The sequence below is a fragment of the Sminthopsis crassicaudata genome, chromosome 5 (genome assembly GCF_048593235.1).
Source record: "Sminthopsis crassicaudata isolate SCR6 chromosome 5, ASM4859323v1, whole genome shotgun sequence".
Classification (NCBI taxonomy): domain Eukaryota; kingdom Metazoa; phylum Chordata; class Mammalia; order Dasyuromorphia; family Dasyuridae; genus Sminthopsis; species Sminthopsis crassicaudata.
The window spans coordinates 64300118-64316597 of NC_133621.1; the positions used below are offsets into that span (position 1 = coordinate 64300118).

General features: G+C 35.5%; 1 protein-coding gene across 3 annotated transcripts in view; it reads right to left on the reverse strand.

Annotated features, from left to right (window-relative positions):
• MPP7 (MAGUK p55 scaffold protein 7) overlaps positions 1–16480 on the reverse strand; it is a 237113-nt gene that overhangs the window by 142230 nt on the left and 78403 nt on the right. For all 3 annotated transcript variants that reach the window (XM_074267011.1, XM_074267009.1, XM_074267010.1), the window contains one exon: positions 4791–4909. In XM_074267011.1, coding sequence (XP_074123112.1) covers positions 4791–4909 — 119 coding nt within the window. The remainder of the gene's footprint in view (positions 1–4790; positions 4910–16480) is intronic.

Genomic DNA, 16480 nt, shown 5'->3' on the forward strand with positions numbered 1-16480 from the left:
GAAGCAAAGAAGCTAAAGTAAATAAAAAGCAGACATTAGAGTCAGGAAGAATTAGGTTTGAGTCCCCCTGAATAAAATGAATGAATGAATAAAAAATGTACTATGCATTTATTATGTATCAAGCTTTGTGCTAAGGACTACAGACATAAATGCGAAATGCAAGACTTCTTTCCATCAAGTTTTCATTCTTACTAAGGAAACACAACCCATATGGGTAGTGGTAGCCAAGGAGGGATATTTGGGCTCTGCTAGTTATAAGGATGGTTAGTAGAGCCATAGCACAATAAATTGACATACCCTTTCTCAGAGCAATGACAGCTGATTTTTGTTCTATAACTGGAAAACAGGGTAGGAAGGAGGAAACCCAGGTTAGATAGTGTGGCTAGAAAGTGTTATTTAGAGGATAGGACCATGAACTCCAAAACCTCCAAGAAAGAACCCGGGTCAGAACATCTCTTCACTTTTCTCACCTGGATGTATGTTTTTGGGAAGCTTTCCATGATGCCCAGGTTCTAGGCACCTTCCTTTCCCCAAACCCCATCCCTACTTTTTAGATTTCTTTTGGGTGTTGTCCTCTAGCATTAGATTGCAAGCTCCTTATAGCCAGGAACTGTCTTTTTTTAATACATATCAGTATGCCAGGTCTTAGCACAGGTCCTAGAATATGCCAAGTACTTTAAGAACATTTATTGATTAACTACTCAGTGAAAGGAAGCATTGTTAGTAATGGCCAACTGAAGCAACCATTCATCAGGTCAGAGGAGGTCTCCAGCATGACAGTTCTAGAAGTAAAAAGGATTAAGGAGTCCTCTGTAGCACTTTAAGATCACTATACTTACTATGCATGGTACTAGATGATCTGACTTCAACTCCCAGATCTCCTGTTACTAAGCACATGACACTATGAAAGTTAGCTTTTTTTTTAGTACCTCAATTTTCATATATATGTAGATAAAACATAGAGACAATGATACTTGTACTACCTGGCTTGCCAACTTAGTCCAAGAGTTAGTTACACATTTGTTTAACAAACTCTAAACTATTATGTAAAAATAAGCTAATACTGCTATATTGGTTCAAAACCCCACAATTTATAAAGTATTTCACTGGTGTTATAAGGTGCAATGAACATCTAAATCCCTAAATTTAAAAATTCGGAAAATAAAAATTAGTTCCCTCTTCAGAGAAAGCATTTAATAAATGTTTGCAGAATAAATAGGAACAAATGAATGGGAATAATAAATGTGAACTCTATAAAAAAGAAAACTTAAGATAAACTACAGCTCATTCTTTTTTCTATGTAAAGGAAATTTTGCGCAAACTTTGTTATTTTTTTAAAATACTTTTTTCCCCCTCTTTCCCCTCACTCAATCCTTCCTCCAGCAGTATACTTCCTGAACCTTCTTCAATTACTAATTTACAAGGTGAAATTTTGTCTATGGTATCTATGTTTCAAAGACTGATAATAACAATAACAACTAACATTTATGTAGGGCTTTAAGATTTTCAAACCACTTTGAAAACAGTACCTAATTTAATCATTACAAAACCCATTAGGTAAGAGCTACTTTATCATCATTTTAGAGATGAGTAAACTGAGGCTGATATAGATTTATCCATAGTTAAATTTCAGTATGAGAAGCAGGATTTGAATTCAGGTCCTTCTGATTCCTAGTCAAACATTCCTGCTACTAAATAATGCTACAGTAGTCATTAGTAGGGGGTAGGGGGAAAAGACATAACAAAAAGTAGCCAACTCATTTCCTATTCCTATTAGGAGTATATCTTCAATCCACAGCCTAACCATCCCTCCCCACCCAATTCCCATGAAGAGGCAACTGGAGCTACCAAATGCACAGAAACAAGCCAGGCCAGCCCAGCCAGACTCCTCCCTTCCTGACCCAACTTACTTTTGGAAAGGAACCCTAACCTTTAAACTCTTCCCTCACTTCATGCCTTCCAAGCACTGGGGGAAGAAGAGAAGAAGGAAGAGGTTGGTTGTGGAGGCAGAAGCTATGGTGCCCCCACCCTCTGCAACCCAGGACTCAGGGCTGCCCAGAGCCCAAGGGCCTCCACCACCACCATCACCATCACCACCACCACCACCACCACCACTGTCCCTGCTACTTCTCCTCCTGCAGAGCCACCAGCTGCTCCCTGCCCCTTCCAGCACTACTGTTTTGGGAGACAGGAGACCATACACTACAGCTACCTTGTCCTCAAGAACACGAGCTCAGAATCATGGGCTCCAACCTGACAGCCCTACATACTATTCTTCTTCCCTGGGAAGGAATTTGACAAGATTTAAAGCAGATGGATGAGTGCTGAGGTATGCCTGTATAAACAAAATCAAACTAATATCCTAGCATTACTTCAATAAGCTTATTGTATTAGCACTGTTGAGAACATATTAAAGTGGCATATCAGTTGTGAAATAACTGGCTATCTGTGCCTCTTCCTGATAACTAAGGATTTGATGAATAACATTTTTTTAAGATAAATGTTTAGGTAAATAAATCCCAAAAAGTTAAAAATTTACCACTATATGAGAATTATCTTGTGGTAGTTTAACAATATTTTCACATATTCAAATTAAGATTAAGTCATGAAAATGTCAGGATAAAGCAAAAATCTTGAACTGGATGGATGACTTCTAATTTTCAAATCAGTATCTTCACCCACCAACACAGGCATGAGGTCCAAAAAAAAATCCGTTAACTGATTCCAAAAGTAAGTTTTTGAATAAAATATATTTTATTGTGTTGAAATATATGTATGAAATATATGTTATTATCCAGTATTAAAATAGGATCCTTGACAACACACATTTTGGCAACCTGGAGCTTGTTCCAATAATTTGAAGCTAGAACCTGCTAAAAGCTCATTTTTTGCACACATTACTATTTTGCTTTGTGTAATTTAATAAATATACTAGATAAAAGATATTCAGACTTTATCTGATAGAAGTAGAAGAAAATATTATTAAAAGATGGTATAAATCCTTATTTATTTAACATAGCAAGAAACTCTATTTGAAAGTAAATAAGCTACTTTCTATTTAAAACAGCTACATTTTCCAGATTTTGTTGTGCTGCCTTCACTACAATTGCACTTTTTTAAATTCAATGTTTAATGTATTTTTGTTGTTTTTTAAATAAAGAAGCAGAATGGCATCATGAATAAGGGGTGGGACTTGAAACTATAAAGAGTTGAATTCTCATCCAGCCTCCCCCTCAGTAGTTATCTGACCATGGAAAGGTCACTGAACCTCAATGTCCCAGGCCACTTGCTCAGACTATAACTTACAGGCTACTTGTGATCTTCATCATTAGGAGTTTTCACACTAGCAATGATTTATACCAATGATACCATGAATCTAGACCCAAAAAAGATGTTTTGGGGGCACCATATATTCCACTAATATTTTCCCTATAAAACTTCTAAAAAAATTAATGTTTTCCGATTCTAATTTCTCTGGCTTGGACCAGTAAGACTAATGTAAACTAAGATAATTACTGACCAAAAGTTTCACTTTTTAATAATTAATATATTTTAATAGCTATCACAATCTAAAAACCTCTTCTCTACAGTAATTTTCTTGTTTTTAATGTTCTGAGATAATGAAACTGCGCGCGCGCGTGTGTGTGTGTGTGTGTGTGTACACACACACACACACACACACACACACACACACACACACACACACACACACACACACAGAGAGACACTTTGCCATTAAAGCATTTTACATATTAAAAGCTTAAGCATTATTTAGTCTCTGTGCTAATAGCCACTGCTTGAAAAACAAAAACAAAAAATTTTTTTTTCAATTTACAAAATACAAAAAAACTGCGGTCAGAATTCTATCACAGATGGATAGTAAAGTTATTCATTTTCTGAGGTTATTCATTTTCAAGTGCTATTTCCAAATTCTAAACTTCTATCAACTGACAACCATAACAAATTTTGCTGAATTATGTATAGGTTCGGGTATTTCTGTGGCATAGATTACTACACCTCCTACAGAATCAACGGAGCCCTCTAAATTTCCCTTCAGCTTGAGTTAAAACTCTCTGAGAAAACTCAATTGATATTTCCAGAAGCATGGGTAGTACATTTTCCAGTAAGCTACTTGGTTTCCTTTTACTATTTTAAGCACTTTGACCATTACCAGGATTGCTTTGCATACTTATGTGTCAAGGTTTGATTTCTGGTTCCTGATCATTTTCATGGCAAAAACACTTCAATGAAATCATCTCCCAAACTGATTTTATTCATATTAACTGCAATATGTTTTATACAAAATACCATTTTCAGTGGAGGAATGCCAGTAAAAGAAAGAGCTTACTAGAATTTCAGTTGATTTTGTTAAAGGAAATTATTTTAAATTAATGTGGCTACAGAACTGTTGCCATACTTGACCTCAGAAAATATATTCCTTCTAATTTTTGCTGTGAACATTTATTTATTTAAGCTAAACTCCAGCTCCTGAATGTTGACCATAAAGAAGTCTAAAATTTCCTGCTATTTCATACTCTTTTTCTAAACAAAGGCAAACATATGTTTGCTGCATTAGTATACACTGCCAGAACATCACTATTAAGTGAAATCATCTATGTATTTTTAGTGGAATCTTTAACAACTTCCACCCCTGTCAGAAACTCGGTGAGTTGAAACAAGGCTGTTTTGTTTTCAGGGAGCAACAATCTGATCGCTGGTTTACTAGATGGCGCTCAAAACATTTTTCCATATGCTCTTCTCAAAGAGAATCTGACTTCAGTGTGGTTTACCTTCACCAGTGAATGAAGGCTTTTTTCACCAAACATATCCCAGAGGAAGGTTAGGTCTTCCTGGCTGTCCACATGTGGCTGCAGCTGGGCTGGCAGGGTAGTCAGCAGCTCATACAGACCTATAAAGTGAAAATAAAACACAAAGTGTAATTTAAGGGTGATCTCATTAATTTTACTTCACAGGTCTGTGTAACTGGCTGCCTGAGGCATGTCATTCTAACTGGATAAGAAGTCTGAGCCATCAAGCAAAACATTTGTCTAAAGAAGCAGAGTAAGCATTCTGTTTTAAGTTCCTAAGAAGCCTGTAAAAATGCAACAGTTTTTACCCTTATCAGAACTGTCAAATTCCTCTAACCATTTCTGTTTATGTAACCTTACAGAGAAAATGTATAAAGATCTTCAAAGAATTAAAAGGAAAAAAGCATACATTCTTTTTCTTAATCACTATTACATTTCCCTTAATGTTAGCCAAAGAGCAAAATGAGTCATGAATAGGAAAAACTTCCTAAAAAGAACAGAAAATGGAAAGGTCCATCTATTAAAAAGAGCTTGTGGTTTGCCTAAAAAACAGTCCTTGCTAATATACTGCTTTTAAAAACATCAGTCTTATCTATAGTCCAAAATAAAGTTCCAAAAGGCAAGACAAAAGGAAAAAAATATACGGCTCACTATTGTAAGAGTTGGCTCACCATTCTAAGCAAATCATGTTTAAATTTGACTCTGATAGTCAAGCTTGCAAAAATGCAGCCAATATCCCCTGAAAGAGTTAAAGGAGCTGCTGCCCCTAGTTATTGGTGGCACGCCTCACTGAAAGTCTCCTGGGGACAGACAGCAGCACAGTGCTCCACAGTAGCAGAAACTATCCATCATGCAGAGGCCATCATACTGCTGTCCAAGAAATGTAGAAACAGTGTTTGCAGGAGCCCTGTTTAGGGAGGTAACCTGGCATGGATTGATATCAATTCATAGCACATGTTTAATTTTCCAGTGGGATTACTCGGGGTAAAAAGGACAAAATGCCTTTTTCTCTGTCTGCTGTCTACAAAAACACCAATAACCTCTTGGGATCTACTTATACAGGGCACAGTTCTTATTTTTAGTCTGAGTAAATATTGCTGTTCATCACTAGGACAGCTTTACAAGATATTTAACTAGGAAGGCACATTATGGTAAATTATGGATTAATGATGATTATGTATATAAGCTCTATAAAATATGATGATTAAAATATTCCATTAATCTGTAATATTTCAAAGTAGTATTGAAAAGAAAGTGAAAAATTAGAAATTAAATGCTGAAAGTCAAAGATTGACTTAATCAAGTTTTCTTTTATCATTGGTTTTAAAAACATACTATTCTAGAAAAAAGAGGGCAGCTAGGTGGCGTAGTGGATAGAGCACCAGCCCTGAATTCAGGAGGACCCAAGTTCAAATCTGGTCTCAGACACTTAACACTTCCTAGCTGGGTGACCCTGGGCAAGTCCCTTAACCCCAGCCTCAGGAAAAAAAAAAAAAAAAAAAGGAGGGAATACTTTCAAATTAACAGTCTGTTGTCCAACTGTCTTGGGTGATTTATGTTCATTTCCCACAAGAATCTTAAATGCTAACTAAATAGACTCTTATATTTCAAAAAATTTTTATATAAATATATGTGTGTACATAAACAGAGTGTCTGATAGATATAACTCAAAAAAGACTACAATTTTACATGATATAAAACACCAAAGATCACAAATTCAAACTAAATTGGTGGCTCTCAGTAACCTGATTGAAACAAACTACTATTTACCTAATATAAATGGATACATGCATTAAGCAGATAATGGCAAAGAAGGATTGTTCTAATAAGCAACTTAGAAGACCTTAAAAGGAATTAACATGGATATGAAGGTTAAGAGCTCTGAGTGAAGTTTGGGAAAACTGGTCAAGTCACTGAAAAAGTTTGAAATTCTCAACCAATAAATGTTTACTAAGTCCCTATTTGTCAGGGGCCATGCTAGGTGCTAGAGATACAAAGAATGGTACAAAGAATGAAATAATCCCTTCTCTCAAGAAACCTACTTTTTAAAGGAACAGAAAACAAGGATGTATACACACACACAGCATCAATATAAATTAATACAAATATATACAAAATGGTTAAATATGAAGTAATTTCTGATACAATAAGGAGGTTCCGGAAAGGATTTGTGTAGATGATGCTACTTAAGCTGTGTTATGTCCTTCTCTTAGATGGACTCTAGAATGTGGAAGTAATGAGGAAATACATTCAAAACATGAGGGACAGACAGTAAGAAAGCACTGGGGCAGGAGAGGGAATGTTGTATGTGTGAGAAAGAGGCCAGTTTAGCTGGATCCCAGAATAAGGGTAAGGAAGTTATGTATAAGGAAAGCAGAAATCTAGGATAGTATTAGGTTTTATATTTAACCCTGGCAAAAAAAGGAAGCCATTGGAGTTGAGTATGGTAGTCATATGTTCACATCTGGGTTTAAGGAGAATTAATTTGGCAGTGGAATGTAGGCTAGACTAGAAAAGTGAGAGACAGAATCTAGTTGAGGAATATTAAAGGCTTGAAGTAAGGTAGTAGTACTAAAAAGTAGAGGGGAGATCCAATTTCAGAGATGTTATAGAAGTAAAGATTTGGCAACTAAAGAGAGTAGTCAGATTCAAATATGGAACTGATAATGACTAGATTACAAACCTAGGAGACTAGAAAGATGTTGATACCGTCAATAGAAATCAGGAAGCTTAGTAGAGTAGACAGATGAAATACCTATATACTATAACTATATAAATATATATAAAATACACATTATGTGTATGTGTATATATGAATAAATATATAATATGAACAAAGTATACAAGTATATAATGTGTCACACACACACACACACACACACACACACACACACACACACACACACACACCTTTAAGTCATCTCCAAAAAGATCATTATTAGACCCATGGAAACTAATGAGATTCTTAAGAGGGCAGAGGGATAAAAGTCCCTAGAAAAAAATCTTGGTAAACCTCACAGTTAAGGAGTATAACATGGAAGACAAGGCAAAAGAGGAGAATGGCCAAATGCACAGGAAGTGTACCAAGATAAAACCATAAAAATTCAAAAAGGAGAAAGAATTGAAAAAAGTAAAAATAACAGAATTAAATGCAGCAGATAGGCTGAGAGGAATAAGAACTGATAAAAGAAAGATTTGGCAAGTAAAATCACTGATTACTCTGGAGGAATAGTCTCAGTTAAGGAATGAAGGTAAAGAACATATTGCAAAGGGCTAAGAAACAAGTGAAAGGGCAGTGGAGAGAAGTGAGAGGACAAGTGAAGGCAGCAAGTGAAGACAGCTTTTTCAGGAAATTTGGCTGAGAAAAAAAGAGTAATATAAAACAGTGGTTTAAGAGTCCAGTGAAAGTTTCTTTAAGAATACAAAAGATTCAGATATGTTTAAATGCGTATTCTAATAATAAGAGAGAATAAAATCTTAAGAAAATGAGAGGGGATGAATGAAGTAACAATTGGCTGAAGAAAACAGGAGATGGGATTAAGAATATATGTGGAACAATAATCAATAAGCATAATAAACTAGTGTTTAATAAACTCAAAGATTCCGAGAACTCACTATTTGACAAAAATTGCTGGGAAAATTGGAAAATACTGTGGCAGAAAGTAGACTCTGACCAACATTTAAAACCTTATGCCAAAATAGGGTCAAAATGGGTTCATGATTTAGACACAAAGGATGGTACTACAAGCAAATTAGAAGAACAAGAGATAATCTACTTGTCAGATCTGTGGAGAAGGAAGGACTTTATGGCCAAAGAAGAACTAGAGAACATTATAAAATGCAAAATGGATAATTTAGATAAACTTAAAATTTTAAAGTTTTTGTACAAACAAAACCAATGCAGCCAAGTTTAAAAGGTTAACAGAAAACTGAGGAAAAAATTACATCTAAGGGTTAAAGACCTGATAAAGTCCTCATTTCTAAAATATATGATGAATTAAGATAATTTTTGAGACAAAGAAAATGAAGAAAAAGCAATTTCATGTCAAAAGGTTTCAGTTTTTTTAATAAGGTAAAAAGTGAAGTCCCTAGTCAAGGGTAGTAGGCATGGGGGAAGGACAGAGCCTTCTCTGGGAAAAGCCTTCTAGGGGAAGACTAGGAAGAGAAGTTTTAGAAAACTTCTGTGAGAAGTAAGATAATCACTTAAGGAGGAATTAAATGAACTGCCTTGTTGTAAAGAGGGCCCAGTTGAGCTTGGGTAATCAATTTGCCATGTATCCAGTCTTCAAAGGTAGAAGATTTCCCCTCATAGCGTTCACCAGCTAATAAGCAGGGTAGATGACGCAGAGAGTAAGAATAATCCAGAGCTGAAAATCAAACTGAGAGACAATAGGGTAAGCAAATAGGATGAGTAAAAGATTTAAAAGCAAAAGGCAGTTTAAGGCTAAAATGGCTATACTGGGTTGAGACTGAAGAGGGAAGAAAGAAGTCAAAGCAGGAGTAAAGACCTCAGAAGATATTGTAAGTGGAAGGAATTAGAATTTGGAATGGAGAGAGCTTTAGATTTGCACATCTCATCTTTCCTTTGTGCTACTGAGATTTTGCTTGGCTCAGAGGGCATAGCACCTTCTTTGACACGGACACACAATTCTGGACAGCCTTGTGCCAGTGTTTCCCATTTCTCATAATCAATACTAAAGTTCTTCAGAGAGACCTTAAAAGAGTCCTTGTATCACTTCTGACCACCATGAGGGCACTTGCCCAGTGTTAAGTTCTCCACAAAATAGTCTTTTAGGCAAACATAAGTGTGGTATCTGAACAATTTGGAATTGTGCTCTCTGCAGTAGAGTCTGAATATTTTGAATACTTGAGAGAGGACCTTAGTATTCAATAACTTATCATGCTGAGTAATCTTCAGAATCTTCCTGAGACAATTCAAATGGAAATGGTTCAATTTTCTAGCATGAAGTTAGCAATGAGGTCAGCACAGCAGTCTATAGACCTTCAGTTTGGAACTGAGCCTAGGGCAGAGCCTCCCAAATGCTGGGCTAACTCTGGCAGTTTGTGCCTCAGTCTCCTCATCCATGTGGCCATCCCTGCAAATATTATGCACCAAGATAAATGAACTTATCAAAAACATTCAAAATGTCTCCATTTCCTGTAACTGATGGCTCTACCTACGGATGGGTCACATGATGGCAGGGGGAAAACTGTTTTTCTTGATGTTGATTGTCAGGCTAAATTTAGCACAAGTGGCAAAGAATTGATTCACAAATTCTTTCAAATCTATTTTTTTTTTTAAGAGATATCTGAGCTAGGCTCCCTTTTAATGGAGATTTTTGAAATTCATAGCCCCATCTTCCTTTTTTTTTTTTTTTTAACATTATCCCTTGTATTCATTTTTCCAAATTTTCCCCTCCTTCCCTCTATTCTATCTTTCAAATCTAAACTCTAATGTATATCTGTGAATATATTTATAACTCTTCCTTTTCCACTTTAATCTAAAATATTTTTGTGCAGCTAAGTTTATGCTTTTGATATAATCACATTTCACCAAAACCAGGATCTTGACAAATTAGTCACTAATTTTCTCCATTGTACTTTCACTCTCTCCTCTCTACTAGCTCCTCCATAATATGCTTACTTAAACCCTATGCTTCAAAAGAAATCTTCCCTTCATACTGCCATCCTACAATCTCATTTCTCTCCTAAATTTCACTTATAATTTTATAATAATAATGACAAGATTTACATTTCCATAATGTTTCAAGGTTTTCAAAGCATTTAAACTATATATCATACGAAGTCAGTTATAATTACTTCTATTTTACAGATGAGAAAACTGAGCCTGAGGAACATTAAGTGACTTATGAAGGATCACACAGCTAGAGGCTAGTAGACATTTGAACATAATCTATGAGATGCAAAGTACAACAATAAATATAATAAAAATTCAAATATATTTGTATAAAACCACAGAACACTATGTTATCAAATTTCATTCAAAAAATATTATGTGTTCCCTATGTGCAAGCAACTAAACTAGGTTATGGTATCAAGACTATTAAAACTATATTTTTGTAATTTAGATATTTCCACAGAAAAGTTGGATGAGCAATAGGCATTAATTTGGCACATTTACAAAGGGGACTATTTGTGACTTAACTTGACAGGGAAGAGAATAAACATATATTAAGCATACATTATAGTGCTAAGCGCCTTATAAATATTATGTCATTTGATGTAAGGATGCTCATGAGATAAAACGTAACAGTCACCAAAGAGACAAAGATGCAGCTAGAGCTTTGGAGGGACGGGATGTATTCACTATTAAACCAACAACAAGGAAATTAGGCTGTGGATGGGACAAATATCAGACCATAACAGGAAAATGAAAGAGATCAATGATGTGTAAATAAGTACTTGCTAGAACTGACACATAATGGGCTCTTGTTACTCCTCCTAGTCTAGAGAGAGAATGCCAGAATTTTGTCTCACGCAACAAGATTACTCCCAGATCAGAATACGAGCTAGACATTTTATGTGAGGCTGGGAGCAACAGAGTAGCAGGCTGGGCTCATGCACTTATTGTGTAAGCCTGGGCAAGTCATTTCACCCTGTTAGTTCTCATCTATAAATGAACAAAAAAAGCAAATGGCAAACCATTCCGGTGTCTTTGGTAAGAAAACCTCAAATGTGGTCAGGAAGAATCAGACATTACTGAAAACGACTCAACAACATTTTATAGGCAAAAGTAGGGTCTCTAGCATATTAGAGTCATCTGATTTTTTTTTCCTCCACAAGGCTAAACTAGAGATGGAAACTTCTAGCATGGAAGATTCTAGAAAAGGAAAGGGATTGCCAAAAATGAGGGGGGGAAAGTATTAGAGATAACTTATTCAAAAAAGAGGGGATTATTTTTGTAGTGGTAAGAAACTGGAAACTGAGTAGATGCCCATCAGTTGGAGAAAGGCTGAATATATATACACCATATATATATATGCCATATATAATATACCACAGTATATGAATGTTATGCAACATTGTTTTTCTATAAAAAAAACGTTAGAGTCAGGGGCAGATCTCAAGGGCAGAGTATAAGAGGCACTCAGAGGTTTATTCTACCTTAGCCTGATAACAGCGCATTCAAGGTATTGAGTAAGCCTTAAATAATGAGGAAAAGCCTCCTCGCTCTTGCAGATCATGCTCAAACTCATGCACTCTCGGTCATGTGACCTGGGGACTATAAAAAGGGGGTTACAGAAGATGGGAGGAGACAACTCCAGAGGGAACTGGAGGGAACTCCAAAGGGAACTCCAGAAGGAAGGCTAGAGGGAACGTTGTTAGGGAACACTATGTACAGAGTTAGAATAAAGACCTGTTGCTGCATACTTGAATGACTCGGGTGCTCTGTGGTGGAACCTCTAAAGAGGTAGCTCTCTGATTGAGATAATCAGAGCCTAGACGTCCAAAGACCTGGTGAAGGTGAGAAACCAGTTGGCCCCCGCTGAGGTAAGCAGCTGGGAGGTAACAAGAAAAGATCAGCAAGATGATTTTAGAAAGGCCTGGAGAGACTTACATAATGTGATGTTAAGTGAATTGAGCAGAACCAGGAGATCATTGTACAGGCAATAGCAAGATTATATGATAATCAATTCTGATGGATGTGGAAGAGGGAAGAGAAGGGTAGGAAGAGGAGGAGGAAGAGGAGGAGGAAAAGAAGAAGGAGGACAAGGAGGAGAAGAAGAAAAAGAAGAAACCTATATTGGATTACTTGCTGCCCAGCGAAGGGGGAATGGGGAGAGGGAGGGAGAAAAATTTGGAATACAAGGTTTTGCAAGGGTGAATGTTGAAAACTATTTTTGCATATATTTTGAAAATTGAAAGGTTATTATTATTTTAAAAGGGCAAGATAAAAAAATCCCTCCAAAGTGGGGGGGGGGTTCAGCCCCCAAAACAAAAAGGTTTTTGGATTGTCACAGTAGGGGCAATCAATAAAAAAATGGCAATCTCTAGAGCTAAAGGAATAGCAATTCTCTTGAGGAAGATAAGACAGGCATCCATGTAACTATAATAAAAAGAATAAAAGAATGAACTCCTCCCCAGAACTTGAAGTCGTACTCCCCAGAAACTTTCTTTGTCTTATCTTGCCTAGATCCAGAACCACAAATGTCCACTTTAGTTCTGAGAACAAATTAACACTACTATTCCTAAAATAGTAGAAATTCCTATTATCCCAATCAATTGCTCTATAACCCCAATTGCCATTATCTCTGATTTCCCTGTTTAAAACACTGCCCCCGGCAACCCTCCTGTATCTTTTCTTCCCTAATTAGAATAGATGTCCTTCACTAATGGATTATTGGTAGAGTTATGAAATGATTCAACTGTTCTGGAGAACAATATGGAACTATGCCCAAAGGGCAAACTATGCATAACCTTTGATCCAACAGTGTCTCTACTGGGCCTGTATCCCAAAGAGATCATAAAAAAAGGGAAAAGAACCCTGTAAAAATATTTGTACCAGTCCTTTTTGTAGTGCCAAATGACATGAAATATGTCTAAAAAGGCAAATTATAGTCAGATTATGAAAGGTCTATCAAAGAAAGAAGAAAAGGATTTATATTTAAAAAGTAAATAGAAAGCTTTTTTTTTGTGTGTGTAATAGCAGAAATAAAGAATGGGTAACTCTAGGAGTCCCCATCAAGTGAGGAATAGCTGAATAAATTATGGTATATGAAAAAAGTGATATTTTGTTATTATAAATGACAAAAGGGGAAGTTTCAGAGAATCTGAAAAGACTTTTATCAACAGAAGAATGAAATAAGCAGGAAAAAAACCAATTTAAACTAATAACACCACCATTGTAAAGAGATTATTTTTGAAAATCATTAGAACACTGATCAATATGATGAACCAATCATGATTCTAAAAGACTGAGCATCACGTGACAGAGAAGTGATGGACTCTAGAAGCAGAATGAATTGTACATTTTTAGATATGGTCAAGATGAAAATTTAATTAATATAATTTCGTATTTGTTAGAAATGGAGGGTTCACTTTGGAGGAGGGGACAGAAAATAAATGCTTGCTATTGGGGAGGGATTAAAAGAAAAGTAAAGTATATAAGAAGATTCCAATGAAAGTAGTATGTAAAACAGATTAGAGGAAAGAAAATCTGGAAATGATAAGACTTTTTTGGAATGTACCTCAACACTAAGGGTAATAGTTGGACCTGATTTTGCTTCCTAATTATTCTGAAATCACAGCATAGATATTTCAATAAGGATTTTGCATTACTGTTCTTGTGGCTGCAACTCACCCCCAGTTTACAAACCAGCCCTTTGCTTTAATGAAACTGCTCACTCAAAACTCAATATCTTTCCAATTAATTCTCGCTCTTCATCTTTCTTCATCTTTTTGTAATCTAACCCTGTTAATCATCTAATCTGTCTTGATTCTCTTCCCTTAGCTTTTCTTTGTTAGATTTTTCTTGTCTTCTCTGGCTATGTCCTCATCCTGTCCTCTAGGTGTCAAATATGTCAAAACTCTAATTTGCCTTATCTCAGCTATTCTATAGATTCTTTTATCTCCATTAGATATCTAGTCAGCACCTCAAATAAAACATTTCCAAAAGGAACTCCATCTTGCTCTACTTCCCTATTCCTGTTCATCTTTGTCCTAACTACCTAAATTTAAAACCTAAACCACTTTTTACTCCTCCTCATTAGCTACATGTACATGTGCTTAGATGCCATAGAGTCAATTCTATCTAAACTATCACAAAAATGTAACTTCTGGCAACACCACCCCAATTCAGTCCAAGATGGGGGAGGTTCCAATTCAAATGACAAATTTTGATCTTTGTTTTATGACAAGATCCTAGACCTCACTCTGAAAATAAGTAACACTCTGAGAGTGTTTCAATTTCAAGTTAAAAGTGGTTTGTTGTCTTAACTGCCCAATATATTGCTGACTATAAAATTTTAGAAAGAATACATCACAAAACTCGTGAGAATTATAGACTACTTTTAATTTCATCCAGTGTTAGCCCTTAGAATATCTTTTAAGCATAAAACTGTTGAAGTACAATGTACACTATAACACTATGACAACAGTAGAAGTGTTTCATCTACTAATCTAATTTACTGGTTATTTCTTATTAATAATTATTAAATAATTGTGATAAAAATGAATGACTTGGGGGCAGCTAGATGGGAGAATTGAGTAAAGCATTGGTCCTAGAGTCAAGAGGACCTAAGTTTAAATCTGACCCCAATCATTTAAAACTTGCTAGTTATATAAGCCTGGCCACGTCTCTTAACCCTAATTTCTTCAAAAAATAATAATAAAAATTAATATTTAAAAAAAATACATGATTCAATTGTCTAAAATTGTTATTACAAAAAAGCATTGTTGTACTGATATACTCTAAGAAGTCTAAGTTCTTCTATTTTATCTTTAAGAATATGACATTTTGACAAGACACAGATTTTCTAATGTTTATTCAGTATTCTGAATGTTTAAGAATTTACTTTAAACACAAAATTAGTGAAAACAGCTTATCAGATATTGCTATAGATAATTTAGAGGCTCAGTTTTGTCACTGTGCAAATAACAGACACTATATAATCTGATTATTATCCTCTTGTATTTGGCAACATACCAAAAAGAAAACTTACAAGAGGCAAGACTACTAAGAGATATGATTTAGTCACCTAAAAGGTGGGTGTTTATGTTCTAGATATAAATTAGGTTTCTAGTTTTCATTCATCTGATAATTTTCCACATGGCTCTATATAATTGCCTCAAGTAAAAAAACAAAACTGGTAGGATTTCAATTTTTTTCTCAGATATTACATCATTAGAACATAAGGCAGTTAGGTGACACAATGGACAGAGTATTAGGCCTGAAAGTCAGGAAGACCCAAATTTAAATCTCACCTATCACCAGCAGGAGCTTATGTTTGGGTAGGATAATATCAGGGTTTATTAATTAGAAAATTATAACAGAGGAGGGCATGAGGGAGAGAAATAGTATTACCTTAGGTGAGCCCACCTTCATTTGTGAATGAGGTGGAAGGAAGGCCATGGGATTTAGGGAAGCTGAGGAATGAGAAATTTGAAGAGTCTGAAGGTAAGCGCTTGTAAGAAGACACTGAAGGCACTAATGTAAAGGGAAGAGCTGCAAAGAAAGGACAAGTGTGAGCCAGGTGACCTCCTTTATAAAAAGGAGGGAGAATGATCTGTAGGTCAGTATATTATAACCACCATAACCTGAATTAGAAGGAAAATGTAAGCAGAGATTGTCTCATATATATCCAGTACTTACTACAGTGTCTGAGACATAATAAATGTTTAATAAGTGCTTTTGAACTCATGTATCTTGCCAGTTAACTAATCTTACAAAGACTGATAAAACCTGAGTTACTAAGAGCTCCAAGCTCCCAATTACCTGTTTTCCAATTCAAACAGATTCTATATGCTTTCTTAACTACAGGAATAGTTTCATGTTTGAAATTTGTAAAATAGATAAACAATAACCAGATAAACAGATAACAAAGTTATTCAAATGACAGAAAGCAAGAAGACAAATTTAAGTATTACACATCAATATCTCCAAATCATAAAACACTTATGAAAACAAATAGAGAAATGTTTACCAAATAAAA